We start from the raw sequence: 22500 nt of genomic DNA on the forward strand, positions 1-22500 counted from the left end.
AGAGACCAAAAGACCAGGGTTAGACCGGGTTTAGAATGTTTTGGTGAAATAATTCTGTTTAAAAATGAAAAAGTTCCTGCAGGTTTGAGCCTCAGGACGAAGTGACCAGAACAAAGATTAAAAAACAAAGATTTAAATGTGGATTTTTATAAAGTTTCACCAGAAAACACCACAGAGAAAAACTCACAGAACAGGATCAATATATGAACTAAAACAGGAAAACCAAGGACTAGGACTAAAACCAGGACAAAAACCAGGACTAAACCAGGACTAAAACAGGACAGGACTAAACCAGGACTAAAACCAGTACTAACCAGGACTAAACCAGGACTAAACCAGGACTAAAAACAAGACTAAACAGGACTGACTAAACAGGACTAAACCAGGACTAAAAACCAGGACTAAAAACCAGGACTAAACCAGGACTAAAAAACAGGACTAAACCAGGACTAAAAAAAGGACTAAACCAGGACTAAAAACAGGACTAAACCAGGACTAAAAAACAGGACTAAACCAGGACTAAACCAGGACTAAACCAGGACTAAACCAGGTCTTTTCTTTAAATCTGATCTTTTTTTTGTCTTTGTTGTTGGAGGTTTGATTGACAGGTCACAGAGAAACGCTCTCGTTTCTGGGTCAAAGCCGCTCGCTTCCTCCTTCTCTCCTCCTCCCTCCCTCCTTCTCTTCTTCCCTCCCTCCCTCCTTCCTTCTCCCTCCCTCCTTCCCTCCCTCCATCTCTCTCCCTCCTTCCCTCCTTCTCTCCCTCCTTCTCTCTCTCTCTGTGCACTGTAAAAAATGTAAACACAGATGAATAATAAACGTGTGATCTGATCTGAACGTCCGACTCCTTTTCTCCTTACCTCCTTCTCTTCTTCACTTCTTCACTACCTCCTTTTTCCCTCCTCCTTCCCTCCTCCTCCTCTTCCTCCTCCCTCTTTAACTCACCATCCTCCTCTTTCTGTTTCCCTCCCTCCATCCATGTGTTGAATATTTGATCAGACGTTCGTGTGATTTGACGGAGGATAAAAAAAACACGTTTAATAATGAAACAAAAAAACGACAAGAAACAGAGAGAGAGAAAAAGAGAGAAAGAGAGCAAGGAGAAAGAAAGAGGGAGAGAGAAAGATGGAGAGAGAGAAAGAGAGCAAGGAGAAAGAAAGAGGGAAAGAGGAAGAGACAGAGAAAGAGGGAGAGAGAGAACAGATGGAAGGAGGAAGCAAGGAGAAAGAAAGAGGGCGAGAGAGAAAAAGAGAGAAAGAGAAGAGAATGGGAGAGAGAGAGAAAGAAAGAAAAACAGATAGGGAGGGAGGGAGAAGAGAGACAAAGGGAGAGAAAGAAACGGATGGAGGGAGAGTGAGAGAGAGAGAGAGAGAAAGAGAGAGCAAGGAGAAAGAAAGAGGGAGAGAAAGAGGGAGAGAGGGAAAGACGGAGAGGAGACGGAGGGAGAGAGAAAGTCAGAGGTTGAGAGAGCAAGGAGAAAGAAAGAAAGAGAGAGAGGGAGAGAGGGAAAGAGGGAGAGGAAGAGACAGAGAAAGAGGGAGAGAGAGAAAAAAACAGATGGAGGGAGAGGGAGAGAGAGAAATGGAAGGAGGGAGCAAGGAGAAAAAGAGAGAAAGAGAAGAGAATGGGAGAGAGAGAGAAAGAAAAACAGATAGGGAGGGAGGGAGAAAGAGAGACAAAGGGAGAGAAAGAGAAACAGATGGAGGGAGAGTGAGAGAGAAAGAGAGAGAGAGAGAGAGAGAGAGTGACAGACTGAGAGAAGGAGAGAGAGAGAGAGAGAGAGAGAGAGAGAAAGAGAGCAAGGAGAAAGAAAGAAAGAGGGAGAAAGAGAGAGAGAGGGAGAGAGAGAGAAAAAGAGAGAAAGAGAAGAGAAAAGGAGAGAGGGAGGAAAAAAAAAACAGATAAGGAGGGAGAAAAAGACAGAGGGAGAGAAAGAGAAACGGATGGAGGGGACAGAGAGAGAGAGACGCTGTTTTTTCATCAAAATAATTCTTCATAAATGTAATAATTGTTGAAACACAACATGAAAATGAAAAAATAAATAAATAAATAAAAATTCACTTATTCAAATTTGGAGGAAAATATTTCAGAGTCGCTCGAACTTTAAACGTTTGTGGGGGTTTTTTTTGTTGTTTTTTTTTAACCGCGCGTCTTTATTTTCCAAACGATCGTTCACAAACTGATTCAAAATAAAAACAGGAAACGATGAAAACAGAAAAAAAAAAAAAAAAACGTGTCCCACTTGTGTCTGTTTATATTTAGATTTGGTTTTGTTGTTGTGTTGGAGTTTGTGAGCGGCGCCGCCCGGAGGCCAGGAGGAACAACAACAACAAACAACAACAAACAACAACAACAACAACAATCTGACACTTTCACACTCGAAAGAAAAAAAGAAAACGTCAAAAATGTGACTTTTTTTTTGTTTTTTTTAATCTTTGTGTTTTTGTTCCTCTGACAGGAGAAACAAACCTGCTCCTGTCCTGCTCCTGTCACTGCTCCTGTCACTGCTCCTGTCACCGCTCCTGTCACTGCTCCTGTCTCTGCTCCTGTCACTGCTCCTGTCACCTGTCCTGCTCCTGCTCCTGTCTCTGCTCCTGCTCCTGCTCCTGTCACTGCTCCTGTCCTGTCACTGCTCCTGTCACTGCTCCTGTCACTGTCCTGCTCCTGTCATCCTGCTCCTGCTCCTGTCACTGCTCCTGTCTCTGCTCCTCCTGTCACTGCTCCTGTCACGCGCTCCTGCTCCTGTCACCGCTCCTGTCACGCTCCTGTCACTGCTCCTGTCACCTGCTCCTGTCACTGCTCCTGTCACCTGTCTGCTCCTGTCACCGCTCCTGTCACCGCTCCTGTCACCGCTCCTGTCCTGCTCCTGTCCTGTCACTGCTCCTGTCACCTGCTCCTGTCACTGCTCCTGTCACTGCTGCACTGCTCCTGTCACCTGCTCCTGTCACTGCTCCTGTCACCGCTCCTGTCACCGCTCCTGTCTCTGCTCCTGTCTCTGCTCCTGTCACCGCTCCTGTCACTGCTCCTGTCTCTGCTCCTGTCGCTGATCTGAGATTTGACAGATCAGACTTTAAAGCTTCACTGTGGAACTTTTCTGGGATCAGAGACGTCAGAGACACTGACAGAGAGTTTCACAGAGAGAAGAGAGAGACAGAGAGAGAGAGAGAGAAGAGAGAGAGAGAAGAGAGAGAGAAGAGAGAGAAGAGAGAGAGAGAGAAGAAGAGAGAGAGAGAGAAGAGAGAGAGAAGAGAGAAGAGAGAGAGAAGAGAGAGAGAAGAGAGAGAGAAGAGAGAGAGAGAGAGAGAGAGAGAGAGAGAGAGAGAGAGAAGAGAGAGAGAGAGAGAGAGAGAGAAGAGAGAGAGAGAAGAGAGAGAAGAGAGAGAGAGAGAGAGAGAGAGAGAGAGAGAAGAGAGAGAGAGAGAGAGAGAGAGAGACAGAGAGAGACAGAGAGAGAGAGAGAGAGAGAGAGAGAGAGAGACAGAGAGAGACAGAGAGAGAGAGAGAGAGAGAGAGAAAGAGAGAGAGAGACAGAGAGAGAGAGAGAGAGACAGAGAGAAGAAAGAGAAAGAAGAGAGAGAAGAGAGACAGAGAGAAGAGAGAGAAGGAAGAGAGAGACAGAGAGAGAGAGAGAGAAGAGAAGAGAGACAGAGAAGAGACAGAGACAGAGAGACAGAGGTGGAGAGAGAAATAGAAAAATCAAAAAGAGAAAGAGAGAGACAGAGAGAAGAGAGAGACAGAAAGAAGAGAGAGGGAGAGAGAGGAGAGAGAGAGAAGAGAGAGAAAGAAAAATCAAAGAGAGAGAAAGAGAGAAAAAGGAAGAGCGAAAGGAGGAGAGAGAGAGACACAGACAGAGACAGAGAGAGAAATGGAGAAAAAGGAAGAGAAAGAAAGAGAGAGAGAGAGAGAGAGAGAGAGAGAGAGAGAGAGAGAGAGAGAAGAGAGAGAGAGAGAGAGAGAGAGAGAGAGAGAGAGAGAGAGATGTAAAAGAGACATCAGTTGTCTGTGTGTTTTTCGGCAGTGATCGTTTTTAGCCTGATTTAAACTGAGGAGGACAGAGGCGTGTTTCTTCACCTCCGTCTATCCCTTCTTTCTGTAGTAAGTATCCTTCCCTCTCTTTCTTTCTTTCTTTTTCTATCCTCCTCTTTTGCTTCTCTGTCCTCGTCCTTCTTTATTTCCTCTCTCTCCTCCTTTTCTTGCATCCTCACCCCTTTCTCTTTCTCTCCTTTCTCTCTTCTCCATCCCTCCTTCTTTCTCTCCTCTTTCCTTCCCTCTCGGCTTTTTCTCCAATCCACCGTTCCCTCTTTTTTTTTTCCTCTCCTCTCTCTCTTTTCCATCCTTCTCTCCTTTTCTCCACCCCTCCTCCCTTTCTCCTTCTCTTCTTTCATCTGTTGTTTTGTTCTCTCCTCCCTCCCTCCTCCTCCTCTCTTCCTCTTCTCTCTCTCTCTTTTTCCCTCCTTCTCTCTTTTCTTTTACTTCTTTCTCTCAGCTTTTGTTTTTGTTCTCTCCCATCACCTTCCTCTCCTTTTCTTCTCTTTCTCTTTCTTTTATAATTTTCTACTCTGTCTCTTCTTCATTGTCGTTTATTTTCATCTCTCTTTTCTTTTCTTTCTTTCCTTCAAAACTTTTCCTCTGAGTTTTATTTTGAAAATCTCGTCCTCGTTTTTGTTTTTTGTTTTTTCGTTTTTTCTCGTTTTGACGGATCAGAAATTTCGAAACGGTGAAATTTTCCCAGGAAACAAACTCAAATAATGAAATAAAAATACAGGAGCGTTTTTTTTTTGTTTTTTTTTTCTCAGACAGGAAGTGCTGTTGCCATAGAAACAGGATCCAGATTTGGTTTAAAAAAAAAAAAAAGAAAAAAAAAACACCTTGAGAAAAGCAGAACAGGAGGTTTTTAGAGGAAAATTCACCAGACTCAATCTCACAGGATCAAGTTTCCATATTAAGGAACAGACTCGATACTCGATACTGATACAATACCGATATCGATACCGATACTGATATCTTGTGTTGTTTTTTTGTTTGTTTTTGTTTTTTCAAACTGGAGGCACTGGACTGAATAAAACCAGACCCTGGGTAAAAGAACAAAGATTCACCAGAACAAACCAGACCAAGACCAAGACCAAGTCCAGTCCAAGACCAAGACCAAGTCCAAGACCAAGACCAAGTCCAAGACCAAGACCAAGTCCAAGACCAAGATCAAGACCAGACCACGGGGCCCGGAGACCAAGACCAGTCCGAGACCAAGACCACAGTCCATGGAGCCCAGATCAAGTCCATCTTTGTCATTTTCAACTTTTATTTGTATTTTACATTTATTTTGGCTCAAATATCTCAAAAGTTCATTTAGGCTTAAAATAAATCAAACTGTTTTGCTCTGAAAAACTCTTTGTCCTGTTTTTGGTTCCTCACAGTTCGAGAAGTTCTTCTTTAAGAAAACTTCAGTTGGAACTTTACACAAAACTGAAGAAACTGAAGAAACTGTGGAGGATTTTTAAACCTGTTTTTGTCAAGTTTAATTTTCTTAGTTTTTACAGAGGGATTTATTCTCTGCACATTTATCAAACCAAATGTTTCTGTAGGTTTGTTCTGTGGTTATAGATTATTTTTAGTTTCAGGTTTCGTCTTGTCTGTTGTATCAGCACATTGAGGAGGAGACAGAGAAAAGACGAGGAGCAGTGATTGACAGGTGGGACGTTTTTAAAAGTTGAACCTGTGATACACAAGAACACACCACACACCAGGACGTGCGTGTGTGTGTCTGTGTGTGTGTGTGTGTGTGTGTGTGTGTGTGTGTGTGTGTGTGTGTGTGTGTGTGTGTGTGTGTGTGTGTGTGTGTGTGTGTGTGTGTGTGTGTCCGCAGGCTCCAGATGAGCAACACTGCACCTGTCCCCCCCAAACCGTCCACATCGAGTCGACACCACGTCACATGTTTTAACTTTAAACTGTGAATTTTGCCAAAAGGTGAGAGATTTTCATGCCTCTCTCTCTCTCTCCTCCTCCTCCTCTCTCTCTCTCTCCTCTCTCTCAGATGGACACTTCTCTCTCCTTCTTTCCCTTTCTCTCTCCTTTCTGCTCAGAAGGGCCCTTCACACTCACTCTCTTTTTCTTCTCTCTCTCTCTCCTTCTCTTTCTCTCTCTCTTTCTCTCTCACTCACTCGCTCTTCTCACTCTCTTTCACTCTCTGTCCCTTTCTCTCTCTTTCTCCCTCACCTCTCCTTCTCTCTCTCTCTCCTCTCTCTCTGTGTCCTCTCTTCTTCTCTCTCCTTCTCCTCTCCCTCTTTTCTCTCTCTCTCTCTCTCCTCCTCCCTCTCTCTGTGTCCTCTCTTCTTCTCTCTCCTTCTCTCTCTCTCTCTCTCTCTCTCTCTCCCTCCTTCTCTCTCTCTCTCCTCAGTTTGTTCACGGCTCAGAGCTGGTGGAGGATCAGCGCGACCATCTGGAGCGGAGGAGAACAGCAGCCAGAGGTCAGAGGTCAGAGAAACAGGACGTGACCGACGCCAGAGGACAGAGGACAGAGGACAGAGGACAGAGGACAGAGGACAGAGGACAGAGGACAGAGGACAGAGGACAGAGGACAGAGGACAGAGGACAGAGGACAGAGGACAGAGGAGGACTCTGTGTGAACCCCGGAGTCAGAGCTAGTGCAGCGTCTGCGGCTCGGCCTCCGCGGCTCAGAGGGAATCTGGAGGTTCTGATCTTCACATGAAGAACGTCCAGAAAAAAAGAAACTGAGACACAATCCACAAACTGAGACATACTGGTTTAGACCTGGTTTAGACCCGGTTTAGACCCGGTTTAGACCTGGTTTAGACCCGGTTTAGACCTGGTTTAGACCCGGTTTAGACCCGGTTTAGTCCTGGTTTAGTCCTGGTTTAGTCCTGGTTTAGACCTGGTTTAGACCTGGTTTAGTTCAGATCACAGTTAAAACACATTTATTAAGATGTTTGGTTGTGCGTTTGTGTAGTTGAGTTTATGTAGTTGTGTGTTCGTGTGTGTTTGTGTGTTTGTGTAGTTGTGTTTGTGTAGTTGTGTGTTCGTGTGTTGTTAGAGTGTTTGTGTTTGTGTAGTTGTGTTTGTGTGTTGTAAAGTGGAGTTGTCGTACCTGTGACTCTTTGACTCGTCCCTCCTGGAAAGAGCAGTGTTGTGCGTTCTGTGTGCACATGTGCCGGTATTTACACCAGTGACACGGGAAGGAGCCGTTCACACACGACAGACACCTGCACACAAAAAACACACACACACACACACACACACACACACACAAACACACAAAGAGTTAGAATAAAAACACACAAACTCAAGTCCTGGTTCAGTCCTGGTTCAGTCCTGGTTTAGTCCTGGTTTAGTCCTGGTTTAGTCCTGGTTTAGTCCTGGTTTAGTGGTAGAAAAAGAGAGAGGGAGAGAGAGATGGAGAGAGTGAAAGGAAGCGAGAGAAAAGGGTGGAGCGGTAGAGAGACGGAGGGAGAGAGAGAAAAGTGTTTTAATGAAAATAAAGGGACAGATCCAGCGTGTTCTGTCCTAATGGAGGAGAGTTTGGGTTTAACTGTGAATCAGAGCAGAGAGAGAAGCGTCTGGGGAGAGGGAAGAGAGAGAGAGACTGCAGGAGAGAGAGAGAGAGAGAGAGAGAGAGAGAGAGAGAGAGAGAGAGGAGGAGCGAGGGATGGATGTTTGTGTCCTAATGGAGGAGTGCGCTTTGGTTTGATTTAAGTGAGAATGATGTTTCTGTGGAAACTGAAATCTGACCATCAGACAGAAAAAAAGAGAAAGATGGAGAGAGAGAGAGAGGGAGGGATAGAAATAGAGAGAGAGAAAAGAGGAGGGGGAGGACAGTTCCAGAGGGAGGAAGCGTCTGGGGAGAGGGAGGAAAGCATTAGTTTAAACGGAGACGTAACAAACGAGCGACTCTGATCGATCCAAAACGAACCGACGTCTGTTTGACTAATGTGGACAAGAACGACAGAACACGGACGGAGAGAGAGAAGAGGAGAGAGAGAGAGAGGAGGGAGGAGGAAGGAGAGAGTGTGTAGGAGAGAAGGGGAGGGAGAGAAAGAGAAGGTGGGATGGAGAAAGCAGGAAAAAAGGGAAGAGCAGGAGAAAAGAGAGAAAGAAGAAGAAGAAAAACAGTTTCAGTTCATGAAATAAAGTCGGGGCTAAACAAGACTTAAAAAGAGCAAAGAAACAAAGTCTGACCGAAGTCTCATTAAAATCTGACCAAAGTCTGACCGAAGTCCGACAGAAATTCCAACCGAAGTATGATCGAAGTCTAACCGAAGTCTGACCGAAGTCCGACCGAAGTCCGACCGAAGTCCGACCGAAGTCCGACCGAAGTCCGACCAAAATTCCAACCAAAGTATGATCGAAGTCTGACCGAAGTCCGACTGTAGTCCAACTGAAGGCTGGCCGAAATTTGACCAATGTCCGACCGAAATCTGACCAAAGTCTGACCGAAGTACAACAGAAATACAACCGAAGTCTCATCAAAATCTGACCGAAGTCTGACCAAAGTCGTCCAACAGAAGGCTGACTGAAGTTTGACCGAACCAGACAGTTCAGACAAATCTTCAGAACTTCTGTTGGGTCTCAGGTCGGACTCTGTCTCGTCAGTCGTTTCTCGTCAAAGATCCGACTCTGCACTTCTACTTCAGACACAAGTCCAAACTCTGTGATTATTATTTGTGAAACATGAAACAAAACTTCAGATGATCCAGGATTTTTAAAGCAGAAACGTCTGGAGATAAAGTCCTGGGGAAGTCGAGTCAGTGTGGAGAATCTGCAGCTTCAGCTCGATCCGTGAACAGACACACGTGAGGAACGACTCTCACCTTTTTACTTTTAAACAACACAAAAACCCTGGATTCTGGTGGTGGTTTTGTGGACTGTGGTTATTTGCTGCAGTTTAAATTTGCCGCTTTACGAGACACGAGGAATAAAATCTGCTCCTTCTTTTCTCTGTTTCCTGAGTTTGATTCTTGTGTCTTTTTGTCCGTTAGAGGAACAAAAACAAAATCCTCCGTGTGGCCCGAGAAAATAGTGTGAGTTTAATTGTGTCGGATTCGGTCGGACACACACACACACACACACACACACACACACACACACGCACACACACACACTCCGCTCTGACACGTGTGCTTAAATATTCTGTTTGAGTTTGATCCTGTTGAATTATGGACGAGGTGTCAGGCTCCACGGGACCAGGGCCCCGGCGCCTCGACACGGCCCACAGAGGAGCCCCGTCCCTGGGCACGAGGACACGAGGACGAGGGGGGGGGGGCTGGAGCCTCATTAACATCTCAATATAAACGGATTAAATCAGCAGCAAGAGCAGACGAAGAGCGGGAAGAACCTGGACTAAACCTGGACTAAACCTGGACTGAACCTGGACTAAACCAGGACTAAACCAGGACTAAACCAGGACTAAAACAGGACTAAAACAGGACTAAACCAGGACTAAAACAGGACTAAAACAGGAGAAGAAACTAAAATCTTATCAGTCTAAAAAAAGAAGGAGAGGCGGAGGAGGAGAGGAGGAGAGGAGGATGTGTAGGTGGAGGAGAGGATCTGTGTGGCTCAGACCCAGACTCCTGCAGAGTCCATCTGACTCCAACATGTTCAATAATCACTTTACAACCAGAGGACAGAAGGACAGGAGCAGACAGGAGTAGACAGGAGCAGACAGGAGCAGACAGGAGCAGACAGGAGAGGACAGGAGCAGACAGGAGCAGACAGGAGCAGACAGGAGCAGACAGGAGCAGACAGGAGCAGACAGGAGCAGACAGGAGAGGACAGGAGGACCGGCTGGGCACAGCCTGAAGGACGTGTGGCCGTCCTCTTGTGGAGTCTCCTCTCTGGGAGGAGCCCGGGGGCTGGTGCACAGATCTGGGCGGTGGTTGAAGTCGGGGACAGGTCTCTCACTGTGGTGTCGGCCTACGGGCCGAACAGCAGTGCAGAGTACTCGAGTACCCGGCCTTCTGCCAGTCCCTGGGAGGGGTACTAGACAGTGCACCGCCTGGAGACTCCGTTGTTCTACTGGGGACTTCAACGCCCACGTGGTCAACGACAGTGACACTTGGAGAGGGGAGATTGGGAGGAACAACCTCCCTGATCTGAACTCGAGCGGTGTTCTGTTACTGGACTTCAGTTTGTCCATAACAAACACCATGTTCAGCACCAGGTCCATCAGTGCACGTGGCACCAGGAGGTCGATGATCGACTTTGTAGTCGTGTCATCTGACCTTCAGCCACAGAGGGAGCTGAACCCAAAGGCAAATCTCTTTATTTAATGTCAGTTTCAGTTCCTCCCCTCACCTCTGGTCAGGCTCTGGGTAATGACCAAAAGGACGAGATCGAGATCACCCAGTGCTCCCTTAGAGACAGAGTGAGGAGCTCGGAGTAGAGCCGCTGCTCCTCCACGTGGAGAGGAGCGTCTGAGGGGAGGACGTCTGTTCTGATGTCTCCTGGACGTGTCCCTCAGGAGGTGTTCATGTCCCACCAGGAGGAGACCCCAGGGAAAGACCCAGGACACACTGGAGGGACGATGTCTCTGGACTGGACTGGGAACACCTCAGGTCCTCCCAGAGAAGCTGGAGGAAGTGTCTGGGGTGAAGGAAGTCTGAAAGTCCCTGGTCAGACTGATGCAGAGTCCCAGCCCCAGAGAAGAAGAAGAAAATGGACGGAGAGGAGGAGACAGGAGGAGGAGAAAGTGTTGAACCTTTGTGTAAAATGAATCAATGAGAATAAAAATGAAACGACAGAAGAACACAGACCTGCTCCTCTCAACTACACACACTTTAGTCCTGGTTCAGTCCTCCCCTCCTCACCCTTCCTCTCTCTCCTCTTCTTCCGTCCTTACTTCTTCTCTCCCTCCCTCTCACTTCTTTCTCTCTCTCCTCTTCTTCTCTCAGGTCCCTTGGTGCTGTGGAGCTCGAAACTCCACAGACGTGTTCATCTCCACTGAACATGTCCAGCCCCAAACACACGCGAGCTAACGAGCTAACGGGCTAATCACAGGCTCAGACACAGCGCAGGGGTCAGAGGTCAGGGGTCGGGGGCACGGATCAGGCAGACGGATTAGGTAACAGGACACGGCGCCGCGAGCTCACAGGGAGTTTTGTGTTTCGTTTACAAAGACGATTAGTGATTTTTCAACGGGACAAAACGACCACGACGACTTTACTAAAGCTACAAAAGCTCGACGCTCGAGTGAGACCAGAGCGACACTTTTCACAACGACGACCAGAAGTGTCGCGATGTAGATTTGTGCAACTTCAGGTTAATGTTTTAATGTGTCAAAATGTGTGTGTGTAAATGTGTGTGTGTAAATGTGTGTGTGTAAATGTGTGTGTGTAAACATGTGTGTGTGTGTAAACATGTGTTGTATTTTCCAGCAGATAAATTGAGACCATCTTTGTAATTTCCTGTATTTATTTGTATTTTACAAATATTTTGGCTCAAATATATCGATTTTATAAATTTATCTCCATTTTATCACTTGTCGAGTGTCAGACTTCGAGACCGAGACAAGACCGAGACAAGACCGAGACAAGACCGAGACAAGACCGAGTCCAAGAGCCTTCGAGACCGAGACAAGACCGAGTCTAAGAGCCTTTAAGACCGAGACAAGACCGAGTCCAAGTGTCTTCAAGACCGAGACAAGACCGAGTCCAAGTGTCTTCAAGACCGAGACAAGACCGAGACAAGACCGAGTCCAAGAGCCTTCAAGACCGAGACAAGACCGAGTCCAAGAGCCTTCAAGACCGAGACAAGACCGAGTCCAAGAGCCTTCAAGACCGAGACAAGACCGAGTCTAAGAGCCTTTAAGACCGAGACAAGACCGAGTCCAAGAGCCTTCGAGACCGAGACAAGACCGAGTCTAAGAGCCTTTAAGACCGAGACAAGACCGAGTCCAAGTGTCTTCAAGACCGAGACAAGACCGAGACAAGACCGAGACAAGACCGAGACAAGACCGAGTCTAAGAGCCTTTAAGACCGAGACAAGACCGAGTCCAAGAGCCTTCAAGACCGAGACAAGACCGAGTTCTTCTTCTTCTTTCAGACATTCTTGAGGTGCCCAGTGTGGTTTTCGTCTCGCTTATATTTACTATTTACTAATGGTCGGAAACATGACCACACTGCACTGGCTCCTGTCCAGTTTAGAATAAATTTTAAATTCTTTAATTGGCTGATGGTTCTTTTGCGGCGGCCGCTCCAAAACTCTGGAACTCTTCATCGACTGAGTGACGGTCCATCCCCGACCTCTGCTCAAAGCCAAACTTAAAACCTGCTTATTTAGAACGACTTAACACTTCGTGGCCCTGTGACATTTTCTTTATTTTAATGCTTTGTTGACCTATTTGTATGAGGTTTATTGTTTTTTTTTTAATCTTCTTTTAATGTTGTACGGCACTTTGGTCGGCTTTGGTTGTTGGAAGGTGCAATAGAAATAAAGTTTGATTGATTGATTGACTATCTCAGGGTATTCGTGAAGGCCCGGATTGGCCTGTCAATCTCAAACTCCTCCCCACATTGACTTGAGTTGCTCGGGTGTTTGTTCCTGCAGGTGTTTGTTTAGTTCAGCGCTTCAGGGGGAGTCACTGATTTACCCGGATACAACTGGAAGAAAAACTCTGATTGGTCCATTTTTATTCCATTATATTAACCCTTTGTTTCCCAAGAAATATCAGTCCAAGTTTAAAACAAAGATCTAGAAATTATTACTAGTGTCGTGTTTATTACTCACTGAATTAAAAATACTGAAAAAATATATTTGTATTTACATTTTTTCTTGGGCCTTCACAGAAAACTTTGAAAGTTCTGAAGGTTCAACTCCAAAAATACAAGAATTATATTTCAGAACATTCACCTGGAGAGCACCTACAGACCTCTACCTGACACACACAGGGAGGGACCTGACCTGACACACACGAGGAGAGCACCTGCACCTGACCTGACACACACGAGGAGAGCACCTGAGCACCTGACACACACGAGGGAGGGCACCTGCACCTGACACACACGGGGAGGGCACCTGACACACACACGGGGAGAGCACCTGACACACACGAGGAGAGCACCTGACACACACGAGGAGGGACCTGACACACACGAGGAGGACACCTGACACACGTTAGACCTCAGCACACGTGTGTCGAGGTCTAATCTCCAGGTTAAATGTTTTTATAAACCTGTAGATTTCACTGTTTACTCACCGACTTAAATAAAACGTCGTCTTTGTGTTTTGCTAATTGGCTCCGTTCAAGCTCCCGTTTCAATTCAACCGCGATTAATCTTGTCGAGTTAATCCCCCCGTCCCCCCCTCTCGCCCCCGGGACCCCCCCCAGGTCTGAGCCGGCTCTGCCCGTCTGCCGGGGCATTAGCCCGGGGCGGCAGATGGTCCGGGGGCCTGTCCCTGGTCCCTGCGGGGCCCAACGGAGACGCTAATATGCTAATGCGACGAGCTAACGCGAGCTAACACAAGCTAACACCAGCTAAAAACAACTAACACGACTCTGTCACTTCCAGCCGCACAGAACAGAACGAGGTTTAATGTGACCAGAACTAAACTAAGACTAAACCAGGTCTAAACCAGGTCTAAACTAAAACTAAACCAGGTCTAAACCAGGTCTAAACCAGGTCTAAACCAGGACTAAACCAGGTCTAAACCAGGTCTAAACTAGGTCTAAACCAGGTCTAAACAGGTCTAAACCAGGTCTAAACCAGGTCTAAACCAGGTCTAAACTAGGTCTAAACCAGGACTAAACCAGGTCTAAACCAGGTCTAAACCAGGTCTAAACCAGGTCTAAACCAGGTCTAAACCAGGTCTAAACCAGGTCTAAACCAAGAATAAAAAAGGACTAAACCAGGACTGAACCAGGTCTAAACCAGGTCTAAACTAGGTTTAAACCAGGTCTAAACCAAGAATAAAAAAGGACTAAACCAGGACTGAACCAGGACTAAACTAAGACTAAACCAGGACTAAACTAGGACTAAACTAAGACTAAACCAGGATTAAACTAAGACTAAACCAGGTCTAAACCAGGTCTAAACCAGGTCTAAACCAGGTCTCAACCAGGACTAAACCAGGACTAAACCAGGTCTAAACCAGGTCTAAACCAGGTCTAAACCAGGTCTAAACCAGGACTATCACAGTTTTGCTCTAGTCTGATCCTCGCCGACACTAAATCAGTTCATAAATTGTCGTTTGTTTTACCAAAAAAACAAAACAAAACATAAATCCGTGTTTGTAAAAGACCAAAAATCCAAACCCTGTTCCTGGGATCGTGACTGAGTCGAGATTTCACAGTTTGACTCGACTCGACTCGTGTCACAGTTTTATTTATAAAACCTGCTCCCCGAACACGAGACGAGACGACGCTGACGCTTACAGACGGAGAAAAGAATCGATACGGAAACGACAACTGAGACGAGAAACTAATCAAAATTAAATGTAAATGAAATGAAAATGACACTTTGAATGGAGGAAATGATCAAATCACAAAGGCTCTGATTTCTCAAGTGTCGTCGTCGTTTCCTCCACAAACAAAACCTACTTTTTAAAATTTTTAGATCTGTACAAACGTGTTCTGGAATGTTCCGGTGTGTGTGTGTGTCAGATGCCCTCCCCTTCTGGACAAGAGGAGAGAAAGAGGAGAGGAGGGAAGGAGACAGATGGAGAGAGGAGGAGACGAGGAGAGAAGGAGACGAGAAACGAGGAGGAGGAGGAGAGGAGACGAGAGGAGGAGGAGACGAGGAACGAGGAGGAGAGAAGGAGATGAGAAACGAGGAGGAGGAGGAGGAGGAGAGGAGAAACGAGGAGGAGGAGACGAGAAACAAGGAGGAGGATAGAAGGAGACAAGAAATGAGGAGAGGAGGGAAGGAGACGAGAAGAGAGAAGGAGACGAGAAATGAGGAGGAGGAGAGGAGGAGACGAGAAACGAGGAGGAGGAGAGAGGAGAAACGAGGAGGAGGAGACGAGAAACAAGGAGGAGGATAGAAGGAGACAAGAAATGAGGAGAGGAGGGAAGGAGACGAGAAGAGAGAAGGAGACGAGAAACGAGGAGAGAGAAGGAGACGAGAAACGAGGAGGAGGAAGAGAGAAGGAGACGAGAGAGGAGGAGGAGAGGAGGAGACGAGAAACGAGGAGGAGGAGAGAGAAGGAGACGAGAGAGGGGACGAGAAACAAGGAGGAGGATAGAAGGAGACAAGAAATGAGGAGAGGAGGGAAGGAGAGAGAGAAACGAGGAGGAGAGAAGGAGACGAGAAATGAGAGAGAGGAGACGAGGAACGAGAAGAGAGAAGGAGACGAGAGAAGAGGAGAGAACGAGGAGAGAGAGAGAGAGAAGGAGACGAGAAGCGAGGAGGAGGAGGAGACGAGAAAGGAGGAGGAGGAGAGGAGGAGATGCATGGGGAGAGGAGGAGGAGATGATGAGAAAGGGGAGAAAAGGAAGAGAGGAGGAGGATGAGAGGAGGAGACGAGAAACATGGAGAAGGAGGAGAGAAGATGGATGATGAGAGGAGAAGAGGGAGAGAGGAGGAGAGGGGGAGACAAGGATGAGGAGGAGGAGAGAAGGAGGAGAGGATGGAGAGAGGATGGAGACGAGCAGAGAAGGAGAGGATGAGAGGAGAGATCAAGGAAGGAGGAGAGGATGGAGGGAGGGAGGAGAGAAAGAGGAGAGGATGGAGACAAGGATGAGAGGAAGAGAGAAGGAGGAGGAAAAGGAGGAGAGGATGGAGACGAGGATGAGGGAGGAGAGAAGGAACAGAGAACGAGAGGGAGGAGAGATGAAAAGAGGAGGAGATGGATGATGAGAGGAGAAGAGGAGGAGACGAGGAGAGAAGAGGTGAAGCAGAGAAAACGAGAGGAGGAAGAGAAGCAGAGAAGAGACAAGACGAGGAGATGGATGAGAGAAGAAGAGGATGGACAGAGGGAGAGGGGGATGAGAGGGGGATGAGTGGAGGAGTGGGCCCAGCGGGGGTCCGTGTCGGGGGTTTTTCCGTGTCGGGGGTTTTTCCGTGTCGGGGGTTTGAGTCGTTCTCTTGGACGCGGCGGGAGGTGCAGACGGTTAAAACTCACACAGATTAGCATTAGCGACAGAGGCTTTGGTGCGCGACCTCGGCCAATCAGGCGAGACTTTACTGAACCGTTGACATCTGAGAGACGGAGCGGGGGGCTTAAGAGGGTCACGGCGGAACACGGGACGAGACACGAGAACGACGAAAACACGAGAACGAAAACAACGAAAACACGAGAACGAAAACAACGAAAACAACGAAAACGAAACGAAAACACGAGAACGAAAACAACGAAAACACAAGAACGAAAACAACGAAAACACAAGAACGAAAACAACGAAAACACACGAAAACAACGAAAACGAACGAACACGAGAACGAAAACAACGAAAACACGAGAACGAAAACACACGAGAACGAAAACAACGAAAACACGAGACGAACACAACGAAAACACGAGAACGAAAACAACGAAAACACGAGCGAAAAGAACAGAAAATAAAACAACGAAACACAACGAAACAACGAAAAACACGAGAACAAAGAACGAAAACAACGAAAACACGAGAACGAAAACACGAGAACGAAAACAACGAAAACAACAACGAGAACGAAAACACGAGAACGAAAACAACGAAAAACACAAGAACGACGAAAACACAACGACTAGAAACGAAATAAAACAACGAAAAACACGAGAACGAAAACAACGAAAACACGAGAACGAAAACAACGAAAACACGAGACGACACGAAAAAGAACGAAAAACAAGGAAAACACGAGCGAGAAGAACAGAAAATAAAACAACGAAAACACAAGCGACTAGACACGAAAATAAAACAACGAAACACGAACGAAAACACGAGAACGAAAACAACAAAAACACAAGAACGAAAACATGAGACGAGACACGAGAACGAAAACAACGAAAACACGAGAACGAAAACAACGAAAAACAAGAACGAAAACAACGAAACACGAAACGAAAACGAAAACACGAGCGAGAAGAACAGAAAATAAAACAACGAAAACACAAGCGACTAGACACGAAATTAAAACAACGAAAAACACGAGAACGAAAACAACGAAAACAACGGAAAAAACAAAACAAAGAACGAAAACAGAGAAAACAACGAAAACAACGAAAACACGAGAACGAAAACAAGACACGAAAACAACAAAAACACGAGAACGAAAACAACAAAAACACAAGAACGAAAAAACGAAAAACGACAAAACAACGAAAACAACGAAAACAACAAACGAAACGAACACGAAACACAACGAAAAAACGAACACGAGAACGAAAACAACGAAAACACGAAACACAAGAACGAAAACAACGAAAACACGAGAACGAAAACAACGAAAACACGAGAACGAAAAAACAACGAAAAACACGACGACAGAACAGAAAATAAAACAACGAAAACACAAACGAGACACGAAAATAAAACAACAAAAACACGAGATGAGACACAAGAATGAAAACAACGAAAACACGAGAACGAAAACACGAGAACGAAAACAACGAAAACACGAGCGAGAAAAACAGAAAATAAAACACGAGCAACGAGACCTGAGAATAAAACAACGAAAACACGAGCGAGAGGAAACGTCCAGAACAACAACGACACAATCAACACTGGTGCTCCACAGGGATCAGACCTCACACCACTACTGTTCTACTACTGTTCTCTTCTCAGACTCTTCCTCGTTCTCTATCGTTCACCTTTTATATCACTGCTCATAAAAGCAAGAAACTCTGGACACACCTACAAAACCACGTTCATGAAAAAAAAAAAAAAAAAAAAAAAAAAGGACACTGGATCATCCTCCGGGAGCGTGACCTTCTCTGTCACTTGGGCAAATAATAAAACAAATCAGAACCACTTTCAGAACTAAATACAGTAATATTTTACAAACATTAAGACATTAACTGATAAAAAAAAGCTGAGAAATGATATAATTTGGCCGTTAAATACAAACTAAACCAAAGTAACATCGTCTCCTCTGAAAAGCAACAGACTGTAACTTTAAGTTCTTTTCTACAGAAATATTACATTTTGTATTTGCCAACTGCTTTAATTTATTATCTTTTTTTTAATATTTCATTCCATTATATTTATATACAGTATATTTATTCCCTTCACTGTATGATGAGGACCAGGCTGGTGTCACTCAGTGCCTCCGCTCAGTTTCATTTCTCTCCAGAGACTCGGTCAAGAATCATTGTCCAGACTTTTTTCATCAAGGGCCACATTTCTAAACACAGATGAAGCAGACACTGGTCGAGGCTGTAGACTGGAGCTCAACACAGTGAAAACAGTTTTAATTCACACTAAAATCCTTAAACCAAACACTAAATATTAAATATGAACTTCATCAAAGTAGATTTTCAAAAACATTGGCAGTAAAAAGTTATTTTTTAAATGATGCAAGGTCCATCCATCTATTTTCTTCCGCTTATCCGGGCTCGGGTCTCGGGTCTCGGGGGCATAAGTCTAAGCAGGGACTCCCAGACTTCCCTCACCCCGGACACTTCCTCCAGCTCCACCAGGGGGACCCCGAGGTGTTCCCAGTCCAGAGACATAGTCCCTCCAGTGTGTCCTGGGTCTTTCCCCGGGGCCTCCTCCAGGTGGGACATGAACACCTCCTGAGGGAGACGTCCAGGAGGAATCAGAGGAAACTCATTTGTGTCGCTTGTATCCAAGACCTCATCCTTTTGGTCGGTACCCAGAGCTCATGACCAGAGGTGAGGGGAGGAACAGCGACTGACGCTAAATCAAGTGCTTCGCCCTGGCAGCCTGGAGGGCCAAGAAAAAATTGTTCGGACATGTTTGCACTAAACGGTTTGTAAGAACCCCAGAAGTTGTAAACCGCACACTGGCCCATCAGCTCTGAGCTGTGAAGCCAGGACGTCGAACTGGAGCGTCCGTCTGGTCCACAGCACAAGAGTAAAAAACTAAATAAAGCGTCGAGATGGAGCGACTGGTTAAATAAAAAAGTACCCGCCAACCGTCCAGCAAACGAATCCTAATGCTGCGAAGTCAGACGATTTCCACCAAGTGAAACCATCTCATGAATCAGTCTAATAGTTTAGAGCTTCGATTGTTAATTCTGCAAAAACACTGTTTGTTTCTCAGTTTTTTACGTAGATTTTTCAGCCTTTTTAAGCGTCAGCAGCCATTTTGTTTTTGTCACAAACAGAGCATTGTGTCGGAGAAAACGTGTGGTTCTGGACAAGTAAAGTAGTAGTAGTAATAGTAGTAGTAGTAATAGTAGTAGTAGTAGTATCAGTATCAGTATCAGTATCAGACTCACGACTGGTGCACGGTGCAGTTGTAGAAGACGAAGTCCACGCTGGCGAACTTCTTTCCCGTTTCTTTGGATTTGAGGTAAAGCTTCACCACTCGTTTGTCTCCTGGAAACATCAGAAAAACAATTATACAAAAACCTCAGATTATCTTTATTTAAACTTGTTAAAAAGTGTCAGATGCCCTCCCTCGTGTGTCAGATGCCCTCCCTCGTGTGTCAGATGCCCTCCCTCGTGTGTCAGATGCCCTCCCTCGTGTGTCAGGTTTAATGTTCTAACTGTTCCATATTTATGACTTTATGTTTTCAGCAGCTCTCGTTCTCTCGATCTCGGTCTAGTCCCTGGTCCAGACTGACCTTGGTTCCGGATGATGGGCAGGACCTCTCCAGTCCCCAGTCTAGTCTCTGGTCTAGTCTCTGGTCTAGTCTCTGGTCTAGTGCTCGATCTAGTCTTAGTCTTGGTCAAGGTCTAGTTGGTCTAGTCCCTGGTCCAGTCTCCAGTCTAGTCCCTGGTCTATCTAGTCTCTGGTCTAGTCTCTGGTCAGTCCCTGGTCTAGTCCCAGGTCTAGTCTCTGGTCTAGTCCCTGGTCTAGTCCCTGGTCTAGTCCCAGGTCCAGTCTCTGGTCCAGTCCCTCAGTCCCTGGTCTCCAGGTCCAGTCCTGGTCCAGTCTCTGGTCTAGTCCCAGGTCCAGTCCCTGGTCTAGTCCCAGTCCAGTCTCTGGTCCAGTCTCTGGTCTAGTCCCTGGTCCAGTCCAGTCTCTGGTCTAGTCCCAGGTCCAGTCCCTGGTCCAGTCTCTGGTCCAGTCTCTGGTCTAGTCCCTGGTCCAGTCCCTGGTCTAGTCCCTGGTCTAGTCCCTGGTCCAGTCTCTGGTCCAGTCCCTGGTCCAGTGTCTGGTCTAGTCCCTGGTCTAGTCCCTGGTCCAGTCTCTGGTCTAGTCCCTGGTCTAGTCCCTGGTCCAGTCCCTGGTCTAGTCCCTGGTCCAGTCCCTGGTCCAGTCTCTGGTCCAGTCCCAGGTCCAGTCCCTGGTCCAGTCCCTGGTCCAGTCTCTGGTCCAGTCCCTGTCCAGTCCCAGGTCTAGTCCAGGTCCAGTCTCTGGTCCAGTCTCGTCACCAGGTTTAATTTTCCATATTTATGACTTTATGTTTTCAGCGGCGCTCGTTCTTCCTCTTCTCTTTCTTTCTCTCTCGTTCTTGTTAGCGTGTGCACTTTTTGCGTGTTCTTCTCGTGTCGTTAGCATGTTGACGTCTCATACTGCCGCTCTCTATTTTTACCGCGCCCCCCGCTGAGCTGCGCCGAGGTGTGAGGCCTGGAGACTGTTGCTAAGAAACGCTTTGTCTTTGAAGGTTCAGGTTTACGGCGGCGGGAAGAGAACGCGCGTCGGACACATTATTAGGTACACCTGTTTTTTTTTTTTTTTTTTTTAAACGGACTCCTTTCTGCGTTTCCACGGATACGACGATGCTCGGCCCGGAATGTTCCGCAGTGTGACATTAAACGGCTCTACTCTACGTTTATTCAGTCACAGCTGGTTTTATCGCTCAAAAAACCACTGAAAAAACATTTATTCTGACTGAGCGGGGTCGCCTCTCCACAGATCTGACCTGGAACTCTGGTTTGGTCTCCGTGGAGATAGAAAGGTTTAACGCCGTACTGCGGAACATTCCAGAACATGTCCATGGAGAAAAGCGTTTAAAAAAAAGTCACGCGACGCACCTTTAAAGCCGCACTGAGAGACTTTCCTGCGTGAGGCCCCTCGCCGGTCGCCATGGAGATGTTATGAGATGATTTCGTCTGGAATGTTCCGTAGTACGGCATTAAATTTAACCGGTTTTCATTTATTGGACGGCAGGTTTACTTTAATCGCCCAAATAAAAACCTTGAAAAATATTCGCAAGTTTAATGCCAAATTGCGGAACATTCCAGGCGAAACGATAACATCTCCATGGAAACAAGCGAGTTTTGGGGTTTTTTTTGTCGTAGTTTAGTCTCTGGTCTAGTCCCTGGTCTAGTTTCTGGTCTAGTTTCTGGTCTAGTTTCTGGTCTAGCCTCTTGTTTAGTCTTGGTTCAGTCTTGGCTCAATCCCTGGTTCAGTCCCGGTTGAGAACTTGGTCCAGTCCTGGTCTAGTCTCAGGTCTAGTCTCAGGTCTAGTCTCAGGTCTAGTCTCAGGTCTAGTCTCAGGTCTAGTCTCAGGTCCAGTCCCTGGCCTAGTCTCTGTAGTCCCTGGTGTAGTCCCCGGCCCAGTCCCTGTTCCAGTCTCCGGTCTAGTCTCCGGTCTAGTCTCCGGTCTAGTCTCCGGTCTAGTCTCCGGTCTAGTCCAGGTCCAGACCTTGGTTCCGGGTGATGGGCAGGACCTCTCTAGTCTCCGGTCCAGTCTAAGGTCCAGTCTAGTCCTGTCCTGGTCTGGTCCTGGTCTCAGTCTGGTCTCTCCGGTCTAGTCTCCGGTCTAGTCTAGTCTAGTCTCAGTCTAGTCTCAGTCTAGTCTCAGTCTAGTCTCAGGTCTAGTCCTCCAGTCTAGTCTGTAGTCCTAGTCCCCGGTCCAGTCCGTCCAGTCTCCGGTCCTAGTCTAGTCTGTCTAGTCTCCGGTCCTGTCCGTCTGGTCCAGTCCCTGGTCTAGTCTCCGGTCTAGTCTAAGGTCCTGTTGCTGGTCCAGTCCCTGGTCCAGTCTCCGTCTAGTCTCCGGTCTAGTCTCCGGTCTAGTCTCCGGTCTAGTCTCCGGTCTAGTCTCCGGTCCCGGTCCAGACCTTGGTTCCGGGTGATGGGCAGGACCTCTCTAGTCTCCGGTCCAGTCTAAGGCCCTGTCGCTGGTCTAGTCCTGGTCTAGTCCCTGGTCCAGTCTAAGGTCCTGTCGCTGGTCCAGTCGCTGGTCTAGTCCCTGGTCCAGTCTCCGGTCTAGTCTCCGGTCTAGTCTCCGGTCTAGTCTCCGGTCTAGTCTCTAGTCTCCGGTCTAGTCTCCGGTCTAGTCTCCGGTCTAGTCTCGGTCCCGGTCCAGACCTTGGTTCCGGGTGATGGGCAGGACCTCCCTGGCGCTGGGACTCTGGCAGTAGATGAGTCCGTCGTGGATCTCGGCCTCGGTCTCGGTGAAGTCCTCGAAGGAGCAGTTGAGTCCGGCCGAGAGATCAGGGACGTGACGAGCCTCCAGGACCAACTGCAACAACACAACAACAACACAACAA

The 22500-nt window shown here is 46.9% G+C and overlaps 2 protein-coding genes across 2 annotated transcripts in view; one reads left to right on the forward strand and one right to left on the reverse strand.

The window, feature by feature from the left end:
• The window catches only part of LOC129411105 (NLR family CARD domain-containing protein 3-like), a gene marked incomplete at its 3' end in the record, with an annotated part of 207923 nt that overhangs the window by 163049 nt on the left and 22374 nt on the right, over positions 1-22500 (forward strand). The window lies entirely within an intron of this gene.
• The window catches only part of LOC110171070 (plexin-A1-like), an 86277-nt gene that overhangs the window by 47801 nt on the left and 15976 nt on the right, over positions 1-22500 (reverse strand). Inside the window, 3 exon segments of the mRNA XM_055161042.1 lie at positions 7103-7217; positions 19335-19434; positions 22319-22472. Coding sequence (XP_055017017.1) covers positions 7103-7217; positions 19335-19434; positions 22319-22472 — 369 coding nt within the window.

This window comes from Boleophthalmus pectinirostris, unplaced genomic scaffold (genome assembly GCF_026225935.1).
Source record: "Boleophthalmus pectinirostris isolate CB_2022bp ecotype Guang Dong unplaced genomic scaffold, ASM2622593v1 HiC_scaffold_3, whole genome shotgun sequence".
In the NCBI taxonomy this organism is placed as follows: Eukaryota; Metazoa; Chordata; class Actinopteri; order Gobiiformes; family Gobiidae; genus Boleophthalmus; species Boleophthalmus pectinirostris.